At 47.6% G+C, this 23141-nt stretch overlaps 2 protein-coding genes across 2 annotated transcripts; one reads left to right on the top strand and one right to left on the bottom strand.

Annotated features, from left to right (window-relative positions):
- Positions 1 to 352: 352 nt before the first annotated feature.
- PHKG1 (phosphorylase kinase catalytic subunit gamma 1) lies at positions 353 to 9138 on the top strand. Its single transcript, XM_045819378.1, has 10 exons — positions 353 to 514; positions 2774 to 2888; positions 3393 to 3571; positions 4014 to 4068; positions 6448 to 6513; positions 6783 to 6946; positions 7358 to 7448; positions 7568 to 7721; positions 7884 to 8009; positions 8373 to 9138. Exons 2-10 carry the CDS (start codon positions 2806 to 2808, stop codon positions 8616 to 8618), a joined length of 1164 nt encoding a protein of 387 aa, XP_045675334.1. The 5' UTR covers positions 353 to 514; positions 2774 to 2805; the 3' UTR covers positions 8619 to 9138.
- Positions 9139 to 9291: 153 nt separating this feature from the next.
- On the bottom strand, positions 9292 to 23026 carry SUMF2 (sulfatase modifying factor 2). The gene is made up of 9 exons (XM_045819381.1): positions 22900 to 23026; positions 21199 to 21355; positions 18087 to 18201; positions 17618 to 17662; positions 16861 to 17011; positions 15957 to 16012; positions 13463 to 13547; positions 11270 to 11414; positions 9292 to 9846 (listed from the first exon to the last, which is right to left on the bottom strand). Exons 1-9 carry the CDS (start codon positions 22961 to 22963, stop codon positions 9762 to 9764), a joined length of 903 nt encoding a protein of 300 aa, XP_045675337.1. The 5' UTR covers positions 22964 to 23026; the 3' UTR covers positions 9292 to 9761.
- Between the last annotated feature and the right edge of the window lie 115 nt (positions 23027 to 23141).

Here is a 23141-nt window from a genome sequence, read left to right as displayed (position 1 = left end):
GAAGGAGATGTTCCCTAACCTTTAAGGTTCGCAGTTTGTCAGGCAGCCGCACAAACTGTCCCTGAGCAGATCCTGATGAGCAGGTCTGAACACAGCGGTGTGGGTGCACCAGTGTGCTGTTTTCCTGATCACCGAAAACACAGAAATTGCTCCCAGAGAAGCAGGTTGGCTTTATATCCTCTGGGTCTGGAGGCAAAAAGAGCTCCAGAGGGAAGATTGGCTACCTCATGCTGCCATGCCTGATCCCAAGTCACCCGAACTTCCCTCACCCTCCGCCAGAGGTCACCCCTGGTGAGACTTGGCCTGCATCCCGGGTTTGCAGTTGTGATTTATTTTTGGCACCTCAGCCTTGCCTCAAGTAGCAAAGCACGAAGGAGGAGCAGCGAAATATCCTGCTTCGGCCACGAGTGTCTCCTTGGGACACACTTCAGTCCTGCTGTCCCCTCTCCTCAAGGGGCTCTGGGACCTTTGTGATTCCCGTCAAGTTCACTCAAGGGCCTGCGAGGACCTAACGGTGAGTAGCTGGTGCAGTGGTGGACAAAAGCCAGGCGACAGACAGGGAGCGGGAGAGGCTATGGGGCAGAGAAGATAGAGACCCCCAAAACCATTAGCCCCACCCACCCTTCTGAAGGCAGATGGACAGAAGAGAGACAGCACTGGCTGTTGAAGCTCCCTCCAAAGGAATTTATCTATAGAAAGTGGGCCCCTGTGACTGTGTATTCAGACTCTGAGTCTGGGGGAGGGATGTTACTCCAGAAAGGACTAAACCCATTTGTTGACCCTTTTCAAAGGGGTCTAGGGAAGAGTGTGAGGGGAGCAGGTGGGGACAGTGAACGGAGGCACAAAATCAGCCCCAAGTTAGGCCTAGAGCAAGGGCAGGAGGCAAGAGAAACGTCCCCACCCCCACTCCCAGGAGAGGGAATGCAGTCAGAATTCGCTGCACCTGGCTAACCTTGCAGCCTGATGGCCTGATGGCCTGATGTCCCGGCTGTGGAATGGATCCCCCAGCCAGGATGGCATCCTGTGGTAGGTTCAGATAGACCCTCTGTCCATGGAGCAATGGGGAAAGGAAAAGAGCTGGTGCTACCCAGCTTTGGGAACTTAAAAGGACTTGCCAGGAAATCAGTCAACTTGTTTTTATGGAGACAGGCTCGCCTGTGCTCAGCTGAAGTTGCTGATAGGGCAGAGGCAGCCGTGAACAGCTCTGGCACCTGCTGCTGGCAGAAGAGACTGTTATTCCTATCCTTCTTCTCACAACCAGACACCCAGCAGTGGGGACACCAGGCTTCCTGGAACAGCCAGCCAGGGCTGCAGCTTGGCTGGTCAGCAGATTGGCCCCTCTGACAGGCCAGGCCTTGCTGGGCCCTGAAAGGGCAGTAGAAGTGGGGCTAGAGGCAGTTTTGGCCCTGCTGAGTGGTAACTTGTGTCCATTGTTTCTGTCTGCTCTTCTTCCTATTGGTAGATAACTCTTTCCATTCCTCAAATCCTTCATCTGAGGTCAGTACACCAGAGGCCTCTACATAGCGAAGCAAAGCTGGCTGGCTCAGCTCCTCTGTGTCCAGGGCTGAGTGTCCTAGCTCTGTACACCTCACACTGTGGCAGGACCCCTTGGGGCTCGCTGGCCATTGTTAGGTAGGATGGGGGCTTTCTGGAGATAGGACCATGGATGAAAGGGATACCTCCAACAATCAACTCTCCTCTAGGGAGCTGCACCTGCTACATGCCTGCACTGGACACAGAGGGGTGGGGTGGCTGGGGTGGGACACCCTAGAGAAGACCACAGTGTAATGGGGGAGATGACAGCACACACCAACAAGTGGTACCAGAGGCCAGGACCAGGATTTCTGCATCAAGCTCTGCATCCCTCAGAGCGTCTCACACAGTGCTTTGCAAAGAGCATAGAAGAATGAATGAACAAAAGAGTAATTTGAAAGTCCATGTTAAGGACAAAGTGAGTGAGGAAGGAGCACTGGGAAGGTCTGGAAGCATGTTCTGAAAGAAGGGGTGTTTTCAGATTCAGACAGTTAGGACAGGGATAGGTAAGGGGAGGCTGTAAGAGCTGCTTATTAAGAAGAAATTGTGCTCTAGCCAGGTGGCTCAGTTGGTTGGAGCATCATTCCATACGCCAAAAGGTTGTGGGTTCCATCCCTGTTTGGGGTGTGTATGGGAGGCAACTGATCAATGTCTCTCTCTCTCATTCTCTCTCTTTCTCAAATCAATAAACATCTTTGGGTGAGGATTTTTAAAAAATAAAAAAAGGTGAAATTATGAAGCTTTTTGCCTTTTCCACAAGTGCAGAGAGCAGGCAGAGAAAGAGAAGCATTAGCCTCATCTCCTCACAGAGGAAAGGAAACAGCACTTTAGTTTGTCCTCTGAAGAGTTTCTCTGTGTTTTTTTTCTAAAATCGAGGGTGTGCCTGCTTCCTCAAGGCTAACCGTGGGGCCTGATTGCCTGATGTTCTGTCACAGCCCTGGGTCAGGGCCTAGGCCTGGCTGATTCTCGATCTCTCTCCTACAAGGGGGCAGCAGCTTTCAGTGAGAATGTGCAGGGAGACACAGTCGCCTGGGCTACAAGAGTTTACAGCCAGTGCGAAGAACAATGCTGGGCTCTTTTCAGAATGTTTTTCCAACTCAAAGTCATTTATTTTGAATATTTACAATAAGCCAGGCCTGTGCCAAGAAAGACAAAGATGGGTGAAAAACAGTTCCAGCCCTCAAAGAGCACACCCCTCTAGGTCAGGAAGGCTGACTGCTTCTTTCTGTTCCCCTCTCAGAGCCCTTCAGGATCACCTCCACGGAGCTGAGCATGACACGGGACGAGGCACTGCCGGACTCACATTCCGCACAGGGTTTCTATGAGAACTATGAGACCAAAGAGATCCTGGGCAGGTAAGGCCCAGACTTTCCAAGGGAAATGCTGTCCTAGGCTCCAGCCAGCTCTGCAGGGTGGGCCAATCTCTGCTTGCCCCTGAGCACAGAGCCCATTTCCATCCCCAAAGCACCATGCACTTGGAGAATCCCTCAGTTGGGTTCTTTCCTGAACAGGACAGATAAGGGGGTATAAGGGTATGCAAATCAGAGACGTCTCCTGGCAAAGAGCTTCCCACAACCCTGAAGGGTGCTGATGACAAGCAGGTGCAAAGTCAGCTTTGGGCCAGGGTCAGGAGCCGGGGGTCAGAGGAAGCTTTGGCCCATGTGCAAAAGAACACTAAACTGGGAATTAAGAGGCCTGACACCAGGCTTGTTACTCATCAGCTCTGGGCCAATTACTTTACCGCCCCTAAGGCTCACAGGGAGTTTGGGGACAAAGCAGGACATCTCTGCTGGGGCCTGGACTTGGGACAAACCCTGGAGTGAGGGGCCCAGGGACCATCTGTCCTCTGCACCTCCCAGGGGAGTTAGCAGTGTCGTCAGGCGCTGTATCCACAAGCCCACGTGCCAGGAGTACGCCGTGAAGATCATTGACATCACCGGCGGGGGCAGCTTCAGTGCCAAGGAGGTGCAGGAACTGCGACAGGCCACGCTGAAGGAGGTGGACATCCTGCGCAAGGTGTCAGGGTACCCCAACATAAGTGAGTAATGGTTCCAAGCCACAGCAGGGTGCTCCGCCATTGCTCCTACCCTGATAACCCAAGTCAGGGAGTGCAGCCCCACTGTGTGGCTCTCCAGAACAGTTCAGAGTGCCTCCTGCACCCTGAGGCCCCACCAGCCCCATGCCCTGAGGCCTGAGGTTCCCAGCTCCAACCTCCAGGAAGACTTCTCTGGGATTCGCTCTCAGCCCCCTCTTGCAGCCAGACAAAAGGAGTCATGGGCAGGGCTGGGGCTGGAGGAGGGTGGGGGAATGGGGTGTGAAGTCCCTGAGCCTAACCCCTTGCCCCCATGGGCCTCCTTTGAGTGCCTTCCAGATACCCCCTCCACTTTTGAAGCCAGCTCCAGCAGCTTTAATCCCCCTGCCCCACTGCCTCTGCCCAGGCTCCTCTGCTCCCTGAGACAAGCCAGCCATTTCCATTTCAGTACAGCTGAAGGACACTTATGAGAACAACACTTTCTTCTTCTTGGTGTTTGATCTGTAAGTACCCAACCCTGGTGCCAGCCATACCCTGAGGGCATAGCATTGTGGTTCCCCATCCAGGGCTTCCTGGGGACCAGCAGCTGGTCTGCTACACTATGGATGCCAAATAGGATCACAAATGCTTTAGGCAGATCAGCCCCTGGGGTCAGTCTGCCAGGTTTTACATCCTGGCTCCACTTATGCACTGGGTGTTTTAAGCATCAGTTTTCTTTCTCATCAGTATTGTGGGGGTAATGATAGCACAGTTCCTGACACCATGTAAATGCTAATAACTATTAGCTTCAACAATGATATGCTGGTCATTCAATACTTTTCTAGACATTGAGGATACAGCAATGAACAAGATAGATAAGGTTCCTGACTTCATGCAATAATTTCCCCAGGCAGTGAACAGAGAGCATCAAGCCACAATTCATACATGTAGTTATGTACATATATAATACATGAAAGTGAACTGCAGTTAGAGAGACACAGGGCTTCTTTCCTTTAGATGACATGGTCAGGGAAGGTTCTCTGACCTGCGTAGAGACCTGGATGAAGTGAGGGAGGACTCTGACCAAGGCCTAGAGAGGGAGCCTTCCAGTGGACAGAGTCAGAGCAGGGGCCCTGCAGGAGGGGATCGGTGTGTTGGAGGGCTGGAGAGGAAGCCAGGGTTGGGGAGTGGAGCAAGCTCTCGCTGATGGCAGGATGCAAGATCAGTCAGCACCACAGACCTGATTCAGCAGGCCTTTCAGCCATGGTAAGGACTTTGGAGGGGGACATCAGGAGGGTAATGTGAGCTGATTCACTTTTGGAAAAGGTCCCACTGACTCTCAGGAGGCCAGAGTGGAAAGGAGGAGGCAGCAATATTGAGGCAAGAGACCCACCAGGGAGGTAGAGGTTGTATTTGGGGTGCAGTTCTCAGACAGACCTCAGTGTCCTCTTCCATGTCCCTGGTCCCCGGCTGCTGCACCAGCAGGGCTACTGACATGAGCTCCTCTGTTTTCTCAAGAAAGGACCAATGATACTGACCACTCTGCCTAGGTCACCAGTCTCTAAGCATCAAAATTGAGCAACACGAAGTGCTCTGTGAATGGTGCATTCAGTCATTATTACTGTTTTTGTTAGGAAAGGGTCCCAAGGAAAGGAGCTCTCTGACTCCTTCTTCCTCACTCCACTGAGTCCTCCCTAAAGAACAGAACTCTCTGCTGTGTGATTCACTGTTAAAGGATGTCTTGATCTCTCCAAACATAACAGCTAGTTTGGGGCTTTGATTTCCTGGGAAATTATTCAAGTAGATTTTGTACTGTTGTAACACTCCATGCAGTAGCCATGCTGAACGTAAGCAGTATTATTTTACCTGGAGAAACAATTTAACTTGGCATGTGTATACAATTAACCCACCAGCGCCAGGAAGGCAGGAGCCTGCTGATGCATAGTCCCCAGTACTTACAGGTAAATCTTTTTGCTGCTGCTGCTGCTGCTGCTATTGCTAATAGTGAGTCCTCCTAGTGTCTTTAAAGTGGAATTAAAATGACAAAAACTGGATTCACATGTTGCTTTTCAGGACCACAGTACAGGTATTGATTGTATAAAACAAGGCTCATCTTTGTAAATTCTAGGTTGTTTCCTCAAACAGAACCCCCCTCCCTGCTCTAGCAACTAAGCTCAATGGTTTCCTTGCCTCTGTGTAACACTGGCAAAGTCCCTTGTGCCCTAGGAATCTTTTGCTGGAGTGCAGGTGGGCAAGAGGGGGCAGGGTGCACCTTCCTGTTTATCCCTGGAAGACTTTCCCAGGGCCCTTCAGACTGGCCTGGCCTCAGCTGTCCCAGCTCTGCTCAGTGGCACTGTCCTTGGGGGCAGCTCAGATGTCTCTAACCTTTGAAGAAGTTGCTTAGGGAATCTATTTTTAATGCTGCCCCAAGTTGCCCTCCATGTTATAACAAGATTGTTCTAGCAGAGACCTCTTTATATATCATCCCAAGAAGTGAGAAGATTGAACTGCAATTCTTAATCCTAAAATAGACCAAACTGCTCCTCCAACACCTGTACTGCCACTTCTGTTTGTTCCTGAAAAAAGTCAGGATACTCCTGTCCTTCTGATTTGGGTCTGGGCCCTTGGGCCAGTGTTTCACCTCCCAGTCCTGATACACCCCAGTCCATGCCGTCACTTCCACAGATAGGGGGAAACCCTCACACTGGGCCATCCCACCCCTCCAGCCTCCCTCATGCTTCTTCCTGTCTTCCCAGACAACCTGTCCACTCGCTCCCCGCTCCTCCCTGCAGACCTTGGTCCTTTGCCTCTGGAGGTATTAGTGTGAGAAACAGCTCTCGGGAAGCAGGGTAAGAGGGAGTGGTCTTGGGACCAATCCAGCTACAAACCCTCTGTCCCCACAGGATGAAGAGAGGGGAGCTCTTTGATTACCTCACTGAGAAGGTCACCCTGAGTGAGAAGGAAACCAGGTGAGGATCCATTTGCCCCTCTCCCCCATCCCTGCCCGAGTCCTAGTGCCACAGGCACCAAGGGCTTGGAGGGGGAATGGAGTGCATGTGTCTGGGTAGGGGTGTGCCCCACTGGCTTTTGTGACCTCCCTCCTTGGCTCAGCCTAGACTGTCCCAGGCTATCCTGAGTCCTCTCTCACTTGCAGTCTGGCTGGTATGTGGGCTTTGGTCTCCCGGCCTGCTACCTGACCCTGTAGAGTAGGAGATAACATGTGCCTGTCCTACCCCAGGAAGATTATGAGGTCCCTACTGGAGGTGATCTGCACCTTGCACAAACTCAACATCGTACATCGGGATCTGAAGCCCGAGAACATCCTCTTGGATGATGACATGAACATCAAGCTCACAGACTTTGGCTTTTCCTGCCAGCTGGAGCCAGGACAGAAGCTACGAGGTCTGGTAACGTGGCCTTGGCCCATGCCAGGGGCTCAGGCTTTCTCATCAACTTTCCCAGGAACAGAGATTGCCCGGGTTTCTCCCTTACTTCCTCCTCCGACCCTCAGAATAAAAATCCTATCATTTCAAGGCTGGGTGTCTTTTCAGGCAGGACCTCTTCTTGGGACTGAGTTGAGCCATGTTCTCACTTCCTGAGTTCTAGGCCAGAATGGCTAGATGTAACCAGGGAACTGACAGGTCCCAAGTGGGTGGCCCTATGAGCCACCCCTGGTCCCTCCCCTTGGCCCTGAATTTGGCCAGTGCTAGGAGAGTCCCAGCCCAAACACCATTTTGGTTCCATCTTATTTCTTTGCACCTCCTTCTTCCAAGTGCCCTGGCTGACCTATCTTGATGGTAACTATTCCCACAGAGATCTGTGGCACTCCCAGTTACCTGGCCCCTGAGATCATTGAGTGCTCCATGAACGATGACCACCCAGGCTACGGGAAGGAGGCGGATATGTGAGTGTGTTTGGGGAGGGGAAGGGATGCCACCGTGACCAGAAACCCTGACTGCGGAGGGGAATTGGCTGGGGCTACAGCCAGCCCTCCTGCCTTCCTCCCCACCCACCTGCTGCCAGGTGGAGCACAGGGGTCATCATGTACACCCTGCTGGCCGGCTCCCCGCCCTTCTGGCACCGGAAGCAGATGCTGATGCTGAGGATGATCATGAGTGGCAACTACCAGTTTGGCTCACCTGAGTGGGATGACTACTCCGACACCGTGAAAGACTTGGTGAGGGGCCAGGCCTGCTGGCTCCTGGGCTCAGGCAAAGCGGGGGATCCACCATGGGGGGAGGAAAGTATGAGAGTCTGCTAGGAGGCACCCTCTGTCTTCTGAAGTGCTACAGGGGATCCTGACTTGATGTTTTCAGTCCCCACCCCCTTGTTCTCTCAGGTTTCCCGCTTCTTGGTGGTGAACCCTCAGGGCCGCCTTTCAGCAGAAGAGGCCTTAGCGCATCCCTTCTTCCAGCAGTATGATGTGGAAGAAGTGCGCCACTTCAGCCCTAGGGGGAAGTTCAAGGTATTGAAGCTCCCTTCCCACTCTTGGGCACTGGGGCCACTGCTGCTGCCTCCTCAAGTCCAAGCCTCCTCCAAGTCCTCTTCTTTCCCCCCATAGACTACTACTTACACTCCTGGGGTTTCCAAGGCACCCACCCTTGCCCTCTCATCTACTCAGAATGGTTCTGGGAAAATTTTATGGCTTTGGGGAAGACAGATGTCACCTGACTGGCTGATGGGGTAGTAATGGAGGTAACACTTGGAGGGGCCCAGTGGAAGCCACCCCAGCCTTCGAGGCAAACAAGCTCAGGGCTTGCCTGCACTGGAGCGGGAGGAGACAGGCCTGCCAGGGCTGGCGCAGGCTCTCAGTCCTGGCCCTCCGCAGGTGATCGCTCTGACAGTGCTGGCTTCAGTGCGGATCTACTACCAGTACCACCGGGTGAAGCCTGTGACCCGGGAGATCGTCATTCGTAACCCCTATGCCCTCCGGCCTCTGCGCCGACTCATCGATGCCTACGCTTTCCGAATCTACGGCCACTGGGTGAAGAAGGGCCAGCAGCAGAACCGGGCTGCCCTCTTTGAGAACACACCCAAGGCCGTGCTCCTCTCCCTGGCTGAGGAGGACTACTGAGGTGCTGGTGGCAGGGCTGGGGGAGTAAGGGGCAGGCAGGGAAGGGAAGCCACAGAAGTGTTAGTCAAAGGGGTGAGACTGTGTGCTGGCCTCTGTGCTGAGGGCAGACTTGGTCCTAACAAGGCCTCCTGGGACTGGGCCATTACTCCTCTCAGAGGCTCTGCAGGAGAGCAGGGCACCCCCATCACACAGTGGGAAGTACAGCTGGGGCCAGGCCGGGGACCAGATGTGGTCCGACTGCCAGGAGCCTTCCTGCTCCTCTTCTTGCCAGTTGTGCCACTGCCTCAGCTTCTCCTCACGGGAGGCCCAGAGCTACTGACACCAGGATGCACTTCCCTCAGGGTCCCAGAATGAGGATGAAGGCCAGGCAACAGTCTGAGATGCACAATCACGGGAGACTTTACTGGCCTCACAACGTCCATGGGAGCAGGTTCTTCTCAAGAGGACAGTTTTTCTAGAAGCATATAGAAGCCCTTATGTAATTAACAATAGAAAGGAAAACATCTCACATTTGTCTTTCTGGAAGACTATTACTTTGTGACTTCCACGATTCACAATTTGGCCTCCTCGCCCTTTAAAGACTGATGTTGTGCCTTAAAGAGCCCATGTTACTGCATTTCACATATAGCTAGTGGGAATCGGGTTCTTTCAGAAGCACATAAAACACTATAAATGAGACAAATGAAGGAAGCATTTTTTTTCTACAGTAATTTGCTGGGAAAACAGAGAACTGGGGAAATTCTACCCTGAGAAAACACCATCAGATCCCTGAATCAGACACTGAGATAGGGGGAGGGAAGAGATTTACATTTTTTTAACAAACTACTTTTAGGAGTACTCTGCCTCAATTGTTAGAGAATTTGGCCCCTATATGGTTAATATTTGACCTCTAAGAGAAACACCCAGCTCCCTGCCACAATCAGTGAGTTGGGCCCCTTCACCAAGAGACAGTGGCCTCCTCTGAGGTCAGAGGTCTCTCCTGCCCCATAAGAGGTACCTGTCACAAAGGGATGGGGGAAGGGAAGGCAGTCACTCCTGAGGCTGAGGCTGAAGAGCTTGAGTTGGCTATCTTTGGAATGTGGCCAGGGAGCAGCACAGGTACCCCGGGGTCGGGGGGTCTTCTCCTTGGCTCTGTGTGGCTGCTCACAGCTCCCCAGGCAGTCGGCCTATACCGGAAGCACAGCGGAAGCCTAGGTTGTCTGAGGCTGAATCTGGAGTGTTGCCCATCCTGCCACCAAAGGAGAGGAGAGTGAGCATTTGTTGAGAAAGGAGCCTTGGGCCTTACCCAACTTTCCTGTTCCACCACCCAAGGCCTACAGTGGTCTGGGATGCCTGAGGACTGCGAAGGGCATGGTCTGGAAAACAGCCTGGTCTGAGGGTGCCCCTGGGGACATGAAGTGGCACTGAAACAGGGTGGAGAAAGTAAGAGTGGTCCTGGGAGATTGTACTGGAGGGTAGGAAAGTCCATGACTAATAACTTTGACTGTTGGTAGTTAGGAATAACTCAGCCAAAGAAACCTGTCCACAAGAAGTGAGAATATCATAGGTCCTGGCCAGGTAACTCAGTTGGTTCGAGTGTCATCCTGATATGCCAGGGTTGTGAGTTTGATCCCCAGTCATGGCACATATAAGAATCAACCAATGAATACATTAATAAGTGGAACAACAAATCAGTGTTTTCCTCTCTTTTTCTCTCCCTTCTTCCTCCACCTACAATCAATAAATTCTTTTTAAAGTGAGAATATCACAGTGCCAGTCAGTTCTGCATGCTTTTCAAGAAATTTCACATATACTCCCTTATTCCCTATATTCTAACTGCTCTGGCAAGCAGGATTTGTTCACCATTTTATAGACTAAGGATCGGATACTAGAAAGAGTTCAATTTTTTGCCCAAGGCCAACCACTGCTTCGGTGGCACAACATCAATGCCAAACCCAGTTTCCTGGTTTCTGGGCCAGTGCTTTTTCTACTTCTTTGTCCTTAACAAGGATGTGAGAGAATACAGGTGCCTCTATGGGTCAAAGAAACAAACACCTGCAAATCTGATATCCTGAGAATACAGAAGTAGTGGCCTCTACAGTCTTTATGGAACTGAGGAGGAGGAGGAGGAGGAGTTGCAGGGAGGTCAAGCGAAATAAGTCTACAGATGAACGAAGTAGAAAGTTCTAGGAGACCAGGAGCCTGGGACTCTACCACTTAGGTGCCACCACTAACCATCTGTGTGCAATGAGCAGGTCCCGGGACCCACCTGAGCCCATTTTTAACTCAACTGTAAATCAAAATGTCTGCAGAAAATGATTTTTCATGTGCCCACCAGTTTGTAGCATCAATATTTCCATGACCCATGGCCATGACCTATTGACATGGCCATTTTACTTCCCTGCCTCTGCACAGCTACTTATGGGGACAGGAAGAGAAACCCATGTAATTAAGATGCTGGACACAAAGTCTCCCTTGGTGCTGAGAGCTGAGAAGAAAAGGCACAAGTTGTTCTGGACTGTTTTGTTTTTCCTGGCAAGTCTGCCTGCTTTCTTTTCAGTACCCACAACTCCTGGTGGGAGTAGAGGTGCAGAGGCAGTGCCAACAGCAGTTCTGGTGCCACCTGTGCTCTAGGAGCCCATGTCCCAGACCCTCAGCCCCCAGCTCCTCACCTGGTGGTGACCCGGGCGCGGTGATTGGCGGAGCCATCAGATGTGTCGATCCAGGATGCCCCCCGCAGGACACGCATGTCCTGGTCAGCACCCTGGTATGGTGAAGCAGTCCACTCCCACACGTTGCCCATGAGGTCATAGAGCCCTGCAACACAGCAGGTGGGTCAGATCCATGCTGGGAAGCACCATACCCTCCCTGCTAGCCAGCAAAGTCCTGAGGAGCAAATGCTTCCATGTGGTGCTTTTGTGGTGCTTCTTTCTTTTTCTTAAGTACATTTTATTGATTATGCTATTACAGTTGTCCCATTTGTTTCTCCCCTTTATCCCTCTCCGCCCTGTACCTGCACTCTCCATGGGTCATGTCCATGGGTCATACATATAAGTTCTTTGGCTTCTTCATTTCCTATACTATTCTTAACCTCCCCCCTATCTATTTTGTACCTACCATTTATGCTTCTTATGCCCTGTACCTACCTTTTCCCTCATTCTCCCTCCTTTCTCTTGCCCCACTGATAACCCTTCATGTGATCTCCATTTCTGTGATTCTGTTCCTGTTGTTTTTTAAGTTCAGTTGTTGATAGTTTGTTGTCATTTTACTGTTCATATTTTTGATCATCTTCTTTTTCTTAGATACGTTCCCTTAACATTTCATATAATAAGGGCTTGGTGATGATGAACCCCTTTAACTTGACCTTATCTGGGAAACACTTTATCTGCCCTTCTATTCTAAATGATAGCTTTGCTGATAGAGCAATCTGGGATGTAGGTCCTTGCCTTTCATGACTTGGAATACTTCTTTCCAGCCCCTTCTTGCCTATGAATTTTCTTTTGAGAAATCAGCTGTTAGTCTTATGGGAACTCCTTTGTAGGTCACTGTCTCCTTTTCTACTGCTGCTTTTAAGATTCTCTCATCTTTAATCTTGGGTAATGTAAGTATGATGTGCCTTGGTGTGTTCCTCCTTGGGTTCAACTTCTTTGGACTCTCTGAGCTTCCTGGACTTCCTAAAAGTCTATTTCCTTTGCCAGATTGGGGAAGTTCTCCTTCATTATGTTTTCAAATAAGTTTTCAATTTCTTGCTCTTCCTCTTCTCCTTCGGCACCCCTATGATTTAGATAGTGGAACATTTAAAGTTGTCCTGGAGGTTTCCTGAGCCTCTCCTCATTTTTTTGAATTCTTGTTTTTTTCATTCTGTTCACATTGAATGTTTATTTCTTCCTTCTGTTCTAAATCTTTTATTTGAGTCCTGGTTTCCTTCCCGTCACTGTTGGTTCCCTGTACATTTCCCTTTATTTCACTTTGCACAGGCTTCACTTTGTCCTGTATTATGTGACCATACTCAACCATTTCTGTGAGCATCCTGATTAACAGTGTTTTGAACTCTGCATCTGATAGATTGGCTATCTCATCATCATTTAGTTGTTTTTGGAGCTTTGATCTGTTCTTTCATTTGGGCCATATTTCTTTGACTCAGTGCACCTGTTACATTGTAAGGGGAAGAACCTTAGGTACCCGCCAGGGTGGGGCAACCCACATCTCTGCATTACAGTGCTGTATGTGGAGGAGGGGTCTGAGGGGGAACAATGACTCTTGCTCAGCTCTCAGCTGGCATTCAGTCACTTCCCCCACTACCCACAAGCAAATTGGGCCCCTCTGGTGCTGATTCCCAGGTGGATGGGTTTGTGTACATTCTAGGACCCCATGGGTCTCTCCAACAAACTCTCCTGTGAGGCTGAGAGTTTCCCCCACTGCCTTTCCCCCCACAGGTTTTTATGGACAGAGGTTTTAAGGCTTTATTTCCCTGCACTGGAACCCTAGGTTGTGCTGTCTCACTCCCAGTTGTTCCTCCCAGTTTATCCACAGGTAAATATGGGACCATAAGCCACCACCTTGCTGTGCATCCTCTCTGCCCAGCTTCCCATCTCCACACCTCCTACCAGTCTGGATAAGTGTTTCTTTAACTCCTTGGTTGTCATAGTTCTATATAATTTGATTTTCTGGCAATTCTGGTTGCTTTTTGTTTTTAAATTTGTTGTTGTCCTTTCTTTAGTTGTGCAAGGAGGCAAAGTGTAACTACCTATACCTCCAATCTGGCCAGAAGTCCCCATGGTGCTTCTTTCTGCCTCATCTATCAGGCAGAATGCTCCCGCCAACCACTTTGTGAATGTTGACAGCAGCCCAATATGCAGTCTTACCATAGTTATTCTGTGGGGGGAAGGCATTCACTGGGGAGACTCCATGGAAGCCGTCCTCAGCCTTGTCACCCTTGGGGAACTTGCCCTGAAGGGAAGAAATATAGGCTAAAAGATTTACCATCCTGTCCCATGGCCTGTATTCTTGCCTGCCCCCAGGAATACCCAGGTCATCTTGCTGTATCATCTGGAATAGGGGAAGGGCATGGGGCAGTGACCCGAGGTTCCCACCCTGAGCTCCCAAACCAGTTGCCTTATGTCCTCCTGGCTGGTTAAAAAGTGTGTGGTTTCCCCTGTGCCTGCAGTGGTCTGTGTCAAGCTCATCCCACTCCCACATTCTCCACCCTCACAGACCTCTGCCCCTCTGCCTCAAACCCCATGTGCTAGACCCCTTGGGAAGAAAGGTTCCTCCTCCCCTTCTCCATGCTGTGCACCCTCCACCTTCTCAGGAACCACTGATGCCTGTCCTATGCTCTCTTGTACCATCTGTTTCTCTTCTACCACCGACAGGTTTAACTTCTGTCATCTACCCGGACTCTCCCTTCCTCATCTCTTGCTCCTTTACCACCAAAATTCTTGAAAAAGTAACCCATATTTGCAAATACAATTTGTTCAACTTGTTCATTCCTCTCATTAAAATTGGGCTCAGTTGCCATGACTCTATGGAAGTTGCTTTTATGAATGGGAAGATAAAGAGGCTGTAAGTTACTCAATAATCTCCTATGTGCTAGGGCTGCTACACTTGTCTTTTAATTGATTTATTTGTTATTCTCACTGGAGAACATGCTTATTCTAGAGAGATGGGAAAAAGGAGAGAGAGAGAAGGAGAGAAACATTGATGTGAGAACATCAATTGGTTGCAACCTAGGCATGTGCCCTGACCAGGAATTGAACCTGCAACCCTTTGGTTTATGGGACTATGCTCCAACCAGATGAGCCACACTGGCCAGGGCTATATCTTTTGATTTAATCTTTGCAAGGTTGTGAGGCAAGTATTTTCTCCCTTTAGAAAACTAGCAACTGTTTCTCAGCCTATTCCTGCCTGTAAAAGGATTTTGAACCCCAACAGTAATTGGACACATGCCCAGGTTGTGGGTTCGGTCCCCAGTCAAGGGACGTCCGAGAGGCAACTAATCGATGTTTCTCTCTCACATGGATGTTTCTCTCCCTGTTTCTGCTTCCCTCCCCTTCTTTCTAAAAAAAATGGTAAATAAAATCTTTGGGAAAAAAAGATGTTGAGACCCTCTATAACTTCCTAATCAAGTATGAGGTAAATGAAAAGTGTCAAATTAAAATTAAATTAAAAAATGAAAAACTAGCATCTGAGGCTCAAAATGGATAATTCATCAAAGATCAAACAGTGTACGTCAGAAATCTCTTTCTGTAAAGCTCTGATCCCTAGATCTTCTAAAAGGTTAGTCTCCCCTTCAGGTCCTTTTCAATGCTTCCCTCTAAATTACGGATGCTGTGCTCCCCTCACTCTGTAGTCTCCTAGGGGCAGGAGGTTCATTCCTTCCTAAGGTATATGTTGATGACTCACAAGCCACTTGCTCTGACTCAGACCCTCTGTCTGAAGTTTCAGACTCATATTTCCAACCTCTGACCGAACATATAAATGACCCTAAGGCATCCTAAGCTAAGCTGATCCTACACTGATCAAGTTCTATCCCTCTGTCTCAACAAGAATCTTATCTATTCTGGATGATGGTAGCACCATCACTCTGTTGCCCAAGCTTGGATTCATGCTACAGTCCAACTCTCTTCCATCCCTCCACATTTGATTAATTACCAAACCCTATCTTCTCAAACATGCCTCTTCCATTTGGTTTCCTCTCTATTCCACTTCTGCTTAATTCAAGTGTTTATATCATCTAGGCCATTGCCACAGACTCAAATCCAGAGAGCTCCTGCCACCACTGCAGCTCTATTTCATCTAGTCCCACACAAATGAGCAACAATCAGCATGCCTCCAGGTCAACATCTGATGTGTTACTTCTCTGTTTAAAAACCTCCTTTGGCTCCCCACTGTCTAGAGGGTAAAATCTAAAACCATATCTTGGCACACCTTGCCCTTCAAAATCTGCCTCCAACCCACTGTCTACTTCATCTCCTAACACCCCACCCCCGCCTCTGGTTTGCCTATGCTCCAGCCTCTCTGAATTTGTCATGCTTCCAAACACACAGTGTCCTTTCCTAGTACAATGCCAGCACACTCATGTTGTTTCTGCTGTTAGGCTCAGAGCACCCTTTCCTCCACTTTTCACTTGGCAAACTCCTATCTGATCAGCTCAAATGCCATCCTGTCTGTGAAGTCACCCCAGCACTCTCAGGCAATGAACAATGGGCTTACTCCTGCCCACACTCTGCACTGCCACCTTAGTCTCTGCTCCACCCCTTTACCGGTTGCCAGTTCCATCCCCCAGCCTAGCACAATGCCTAGCTTCCAGCAGGTCTCATTGCTTTGAGAAAGGACGGGAGCGAGGAAAGTATGTCTTACCTGCCACAGGTTGGTGCGGTTTGGCTGGAACTGGTTTCCCCAGGGGTAAACCTGACCTGCCAGGAGAGCAAGGAGAGAGCAGGGGAGGGAGAGGTGAAGAGTTGGGAAAGACAGAGCGAGGGAAGCCACAGGAAGTCAGGTGGTGATGAGAAAAGAAGGCGTACTTACGCGTATTCCCATGCCCATCCCCTCCACTCCCTGCACTGCGTCAGGAGCCCCAGCCTCCTGTATTACTCCAGGGCAGTGCGGTCCTAGATGTGGTTCTGAGGGGTGCCAGTCTGTGTGTAAACTCTTTGTTACCAGTTCGTATTGAGATCAGCACAGAAATTGAGAATAACCACTGAGAAACTTGTCAATTGGACTTAGACTGGCTAAATGAACAAGCAACCTCATTTATTAAATTCATAACTTTGTTGGTATAGCTGCTGTTCATTCAAAGAGTGTGTAGAGGTGTTGAATATGAGGAATTGCTATTTCACTCTCATAACTTTTCTTGTTAGTTAGGACTGCAGAACAACAAAGTTATGAGCAAATAGCAATTTTTAAAACATTAACCCCTATACATCTATGGAAAAGCCATGTAGTTTGGATAACTCTTCTCTTTTTTTCTAAGCTATATTGTTCTGATCATATTTTTTGAAATGTAACATGTCTTTGGAATCTGCAATGATAAAAATTTTTATGTGTTTTTTCATTCCATTTTTCCAGTTATTAATTTTTATAGTATTTTACATAGTATTGGTCTGAGGTAGATTAGAAATGAAAATGGCAACAGCAACTGGTCCTTCACCACATGCTTTAAGACACACTACTCTAGGGAGCACGGACCCTTCCCACCCTCTAAAGTCCCCCATGCAGGGTAGGATAGAGAGAAGAAGAGGAAATTGCCTTGGTATCTCTTTACCCTTCAAGCCCCCTCGGGCTGCAAACTCCCACTCCTCCTCAGTGGGCAGCCGTTTTCCCCGCCAAGCACAGTAGGCATGAGCATCATTCCAGCTCACGTGTACCACGGGTAGCTCCAGTTTCTCTCGGATGCCGGAGCCAGGACCTGCAGGCTGACAGCCAGAATGCAGTGAGACAGGCTTCTGGGAGCTCATGGAACTCTGAGGAAGGCTAGGCTTAGGGTACCCAAGTTCAGCTTTTACCACTAGGTGAAGCAAGGAAGTTGGAAGAGACAGCCTGGTGAGTGAAGAGAGGACCAGAGTCAGAAAGAAGAGACTAGCCCTGGCTGGGTGGCTTGGTTAGCTGGAGCATCGTCCTGTACACCAAAAGGTTGTGGGGTCGATTCCAGGTCAGGGCACATACCTAGGTTGTGGGTTCGATCCCCAGTTGGGGCACATATGGGAGACAACCGACTGATGTTTCTCTCTCACATTGGTGTTCCCCTCCCTCTCTCTCTCCCTTCTTCTCTCTCTAAAATCAATAAACATATCCTTGGGTAAGAATTAAAAATAAAAGTAAAAAAAGAAAGAATAGACAAAACATGAGACTGAAAAGAAAAATGGGACAGGCAAGGGGAACAAGAGGAAACAGGGTTGCTTGGCTGTTTTCCTGAACCATTCTGCTACCCTTTTAAACTCAGTATTCCTAGATGGGCAAGGAGTGTAGGGAAGTCAGCCTTCCAGAGGCTGAAGGAACAAGCTGAAGGAACCAACCCTTACCTGTCTCCAGAAAGCCCTTTCCACTGGAAGCCACCAAAGAACAGGCTACAAAGAAGAAAGAGCATGATTAAAAACAGGAGCATGGCTGGTACCTGCCTCCTGACACAGGAGGCAGAGCAGAGACTTTAGGCTGAGACTCCGGTGGTCCAAGTGAGGAATCTTTAAAGCATGACATCTCACAATCCTTATTACAGGGAGGTTTGTCAAGATGTTCTCCTGCTTGTTCAGGGTATATCTTGATCCCTATATGTATCTGGGTCTTTACAGAGTCTGCAAAAACCAGCTCAGAGTTCACCTCCTGGGAGTGTGCATTCATCTGACTCTTCCAAGGGGGGTTTCCCTCACTTCTCTCCTGCCTCTGGCTCTCAGGCTTGATTTCTACTGTGGCCCAGGGGACCCCATATCCCACAGGAGTCCAGGTGGGAGGACCCACTCCCATTCCCTCAACCACAAGCCCAGGTTTTCTCACCTTCATCTGCTCAGTTGCTTTGTTTCTAAGCTCGTCGGAGACAAAGTCCTCGAAGACAAAGCTCCACCCAAACTTCTCAGCCTCTGTCCGATACTTTTTCTCCCTGACAAACTCCCTGAAAAGAGATATTTCACTTGGGTCAGCTGAAAGGGTTCTGTGCTCCACCCTCACTGCTCCTGCTTCAGAAAAGCTCATATGTCCTTATTCTCTAAGTCACACATCACAGACTTCTCATGAACTCCAAGGAATTAGCCTGAAACCCTGAGCAGATTTTCTTTTCCAGTCTGTTGCTGTATGTATAATTCACATACAGTAAAATTGTCTTTTTAGTGTATTTTTTGGTGAGTTTTGACAAAGCATATAGTCACTGTCACAATAAAAAAAAAGAACAGTTTCACTAAACACACCCCAAAATTTCCCCATGCCCCTAAAACTATTGATCTGTTTTTTGTCTCTTTGGCTTTGCTTTTCCTGGAATGTAAATTCACACATGTTAAACCATACACTATGCAGTTTTGTGCTTCTGAAATTCATCCATAGTGTTGAAGGTATCAGTAGTTTATTCCTTTTTATTGCTGAGTAGTATTTCATTGCATGGATATACTATATTATGTTTATTCATTCGCCAATGGCAGGTCATTTGGGTTATCTTCAGCTTTTTGAGATTATAAATAAAGCTGCCAAGAAGATTCAAGTGTGGGGATGGGTCTGTTTTCTAAAAGGTCTTCCCTACACACCCAGTCTCACAACAATCATGGACGGAGGCAGAACAGATGTTATCACCACCCTCTAACAGAGGAAAGAAACTGCATCAAATCAAAATAAGTTGCTGAAAAAACAAAAAAAAATGTTTAAAAATAGAAGAAAATTAGTTGCTGAGATTTGAGAATGGATTTTCACATAGTTTGGTACAGTTTAGCAAAAGTCAGCAAGCAGGTTGCTGGGGTAAGTGGATTGTTTTCATTATTGCCCTGTCTGTGCCAGCCCTCTGATACAAAAAGATGTTGTTCACGTATCAGAGGGGTGCTGAGAACAGAGGAGTGGGTTAGATTCAGTAGCAGTAGCTATTTACCAGCCTCAGAGCATCTGAACAGTTTGAGAATCTTTGACCAGAAAGGCAAATTATGGGTTCTAAGCAAAGTTTAGGGGCTTGCTAGAGGTGATATTATATTTCTATCATATACTAGGTCATAATTTGAAAGATAAAAGATGTGTACTGTGCATCTGTTTTGGTTTGTCATGATATGGTACAAGACTGATCAGAAGTGATTTCTCCTTCAATTTTAATAACTTTCCTGTTAAAAAATACTTTTAAAAAGTATACATAGGCAGTACCCATGGTATTGGAGAATATGGGAAAATACTAGCAGGTAACAATAAAAAATTAAAATAATCCATTATCACATCAACTAAGATATATCACACCATATCTCCCTGCCTTCTGCCGCCCCCTCCCCACCCCACCCTGTTTAACAAGGTGCTTCCCTGAAATTATTTTTATTTGGAAGCCACAAAAACATGGGCAAAATCTGTCAACTAATGCACTTCCACTTCTTTTTTTATTTATTTTTTAAAGATTTTATATATTTATTTTTAGAGAGGGGGGAAGGGAAGGAGAAAGAGAGGGAGAGAAAAAAACAATGTGTGGTTGCCTCTCACGTGATCCCCACTGGGAACCTGACCCTCAACCCAGGCACGTGCTTTCACTGGGAATCAAACTGGCGACCCTTTGGTTTGCAGCCTGCACTCAATCCACTGAGCTACACCAGCCAGGGCTCCACTTCTTGTTTAATGCACATATATTCTATACACATAGATTTTTTTTTAAATGAGCTCACACTGTACATTATTTTGTAAGCTATTTTCCTCACTTAACATCTCATAACTCTCTTTTTGACAACCGGACTTTATTTTTCTTAAAGATTTGATTTATTTTTACAGAGGAGAAGGGAGGGAGAGAGAGAAAAACCATCAAAGTATGGTTTTCTCTTGCAAGGACCTGGCCCACAACCCAACCACATGCCCTGACTGGGAATTGAAACAGCGACCCCTTGGTTTGCAGGCCAGCACTCAATCTACTCAACCATACCAGCCAGGACAATAAGATGATTTTAAATGGCTGCTAAGTATTTTATTATGTTGATATGTTTAAATAATCCTTAAATTGTTAATAGTTGTTTATAATATCAACTTTTCAGCTGAGTGTATTGGACAACCTTGATTCTTTCCTGAAGACAAATCCCTAGAGGTAGAATCACTGAGTCAAAGGGCCTGAGGAGTATGTGTCTCCTGAGTCCATTTTCCCCCATCACCTTTTATCTTGAAAAGCTGCAACTCCACAAATGTAACATTTAAGTCATTTCCCACATTTGCTTTATTATCTTCCTGTTTCGTCCCTTCCTTCCCCCACCACCTCTCTATATATTTGCCCCTGTACCACTTAAAGGTAAGTTACAAAATGTATCACCTTGAGGAAACTTAGGCAGCTCAACTTGGCTTCTTAGAATACAGCACTCCTAAAACAAGGCCATTTCCCTCAGTAAATACAAAAGGAATTTAAGACACTGTCAGCTTGTATGACCTTTCTCCCAATCCCTTTTTCCCTGTTAAAGAGGTTTGTGTTGAGTGTCTCACTTTTGCCCACATTTCTTAGTGCTATGTCCAGTATAATGAAAAATCCACTGGCTCAAGAGCCAGAAAATCTGAGTTCCAGGGCCAAGTCTACCACTAACAGAGGGCAAGGTAAACCTCTTTGGACTTTAATTCTTCATCTGAGAAATGTAGGTAACACATCCCACAGCATTACGGAAAAGATATGTGATACTAAACAAACAAGTTTCCTTTTAGATATTAAAAATGAAGATTAGAAAGAGCCTTGCCCTGCCTGTCATGCCTCAGTGGATTGGGTGCTGGCCTGTGAACCAAAGTGTCACTGACTCAATTCCTGGTCAGAAAACATGCCTGGGTTGTGGGCCAGGTCCCCAGTGGGGGTACACAAGAGGCAACTACACATTGATGTTTCTCTCCCTCTTTTTCTCTCTCTCTTCCCCTCTCTAAAAAAAAAAAAAAAAGGGAGAAAGAGCCTTTACTCCTGGAAGAATACCTGATGTACCTGAAATCTTTATTGGTGACAGGAAATATGTCAATGGCAAAAGGTTTTATTGTCACTTCCCGAACAGGCCCTTCACCATCTCTGCCATCTGGTGAATTTGTTCCCATCTGGAATCTCCCACCTGGTAGCTGAACCATGTTAGTCATCTGACCATTCCCTGAAGAGGAAAAAAAAAGAGCCATCAGTAATGCATGAATATATAAAAACAAATGGCAATATTTATTTTGGATCATATATAATACTCATCAAAATGAGTATTCATCAACAAAAAATGGAGGCTTAAAATTTTGGCTTTAAATTCTTGTTCTGTCATTTACTTTGCTGGGATGACTTTAGGCAAATGCTTAATCTGAGTTTCAATTTCTTCATTTATACGATAGGAATACCATCTATCTCATAGGCATAGCTGTATGAATTCAAATAATGTGTAAAGTGTTGAACACATAGTAGGTTTTCAACAAATGTTTATTTCCTTACCACTTTATTCCTCTATACAACAACCCTTTGTCCCAGCTAGGTAAATCTAGACACTATCTTCAAATATATCTAGTACCTTTCTACCCATACTTCCGCTCATGCTGACTTTGTCTCCTCTCCATGTGTTGAACTCTTATAAGTTCTTATCATTATATTATGTGCTCCAGAAAAGGAAGGACTACATCTACTTTGCCAGTGTATCCCTGGCACCTAGCACAAGTGCACACTAATTATTAAACAATTGAATAAGCTCCTTCATACTTGCTGTTTGAGTGCCTCAAAAAATCAGATGAAAAGGATCTTTGACTCCCTTATTTAACAGGAGGGAAACCAGGACCCCAAAAGAAAGTGACTTAAAGAGCTAGTTAGCAGGTGAAAGGACTAGATCCAGTCTCTTTACTGCCAGACCAGTGCTGTCTCCAGCAAGCCATACTTCTTTGGCTTGATGTACAACTTTATGGAGTTATGTTTCTACCTAAGAACTTCAAGTTCCTTAAAGGCAGAGTACATGTCTTTTTATGTTCCTCAAGATCCTATTTTTGGTTCTCTTCTCAACCTCATTCTGATACACTCACACTGATGATTTCATTCACTTCAAGAGAAAAAAAGTGGAGCAAGTAGGAAAAGCTCAGAATAAAAGGGAATTAAGAAAAAACAGACAATTACAACATATAACGTTTATTTTGACACTAATTCAACAAGTGAAGTATAAATTAAAAACACATTAGGTGAATCTGAGCACTAACTGGATGTTATTTTGTAGGTGGAAAATGTTATGGTATTTTTCTTTTCGTTACTTGACTTTTTGGATATTCATATTGAATTATTTATGAATAAATTGTGTAATGCTTGGATTCACCTCATTATGACCCCAGGGGAGGGGAAAGTGGGTTACCAAAGCAGCAAGATTAGCCATAAATTTGCAAGTTTAAGCAGAATGATTTGCACATGGGGGTTTGTTACAATTATAGACTGCTTTTATGTTCGAAAGATGTCAAAATGGTAATTTAAATGTAAAAAGGAAGTAAAATACGAGAAGAACTGTTAATCGCCTAGCTGGATAGGCAATCTCTGCGAGGTTCTTCAGGCTATACTCCAATCCGGAGCAAAGGGGCCACGGTATCTTTTCCCACTGGGGCGAAGTGCCCCAGGTCCCTTCCAGACGACTCCTGGAATTAATGGTCCCAGATGAAGGTAGGCAGGCCCGCAGGCCCGCAGACTGACCTAGCTCGATCCACGGGCCGGGAAGGAGCGGCAACAGGGTCAGCAACGGCAGCGAGAATCTCATGGCAGGAACACAAACCACCACAGCAGCAGGAACTCGGTACGCACGCCTAGCTGCTCTGCTGCGCATGCGCCCCACAGGCAAGGCATCACCACCCTGGGCGCACTGCCCCCTTGCGCTTCTTCTAGTCAACTGAAGGGAGTAGGGAGCCCCGACGCCCAGAATGGGCGGGGACCTGAAT

Source organism: Phyllostomus hastatus, unplaced genomic scaffold (assembly GCF_019186645.2).
Source record: "Phyllostomus hastatus isolate PE091 unplaced genomic scaffold, TTU_PhHast_1.1 phas_scaffold_385, whole genome shotgun sequence".
In the NCBI taxonomy this organism is placed as follows: domain Eukaryota; kingdom Metazoa; phylum Chordata; class Mammalia; order Chiroptera; family Phyllostomidae; genus Phyllostomus; species Phyllostomus hastatus.
This window is presented reverse-complemented; position numbering and strand designations above follow the sequence as displayed.

Coding starts and splice junctions, on each gene's coding strand:
- PHKG1 (XM_045819378.1), top strand. CDS start 2,806: ATGACACGGGACGAGGCACTGCCGGACTCACATTCCGCACAGGGTTTC. Junction 2,889..3,392: donor ACCAAAGAGATCCTGGGCAG/GTAAGGCCCAGA, acceptor TGCACCTCCCAG/GGGAGTTAGCAGTGTCGTCA. Junction 6,947..7,357: donor GCCAGGACAGAAGCTACGAG/GTCTGGTAACGT, acceptor CTATTCCCACAG/AGATCTGTGGCACTCCCAGT.
- SUMF2 (XM_045819381.1), bottom strand. CDS start 22,963: ATGAGATTCTCGCTGCCGTTGCTGACCCTGTTGCCGCTCCTTCCCGGC. Junction 21,356..22,899: donor CGGCCCGTGGATCGAGCTAG/GTCAGTCTGCGG, acceptor TTTCCTCTTCAG/GGAATGGTCAGATGACTAAC. Junction 11,415..13,462: donor CCCCCCACAGAATAACTATG/GTAAGACTGCAT, acceptor GCTGTGTTGCAG/GGCTCTATGACCTCATGGGC.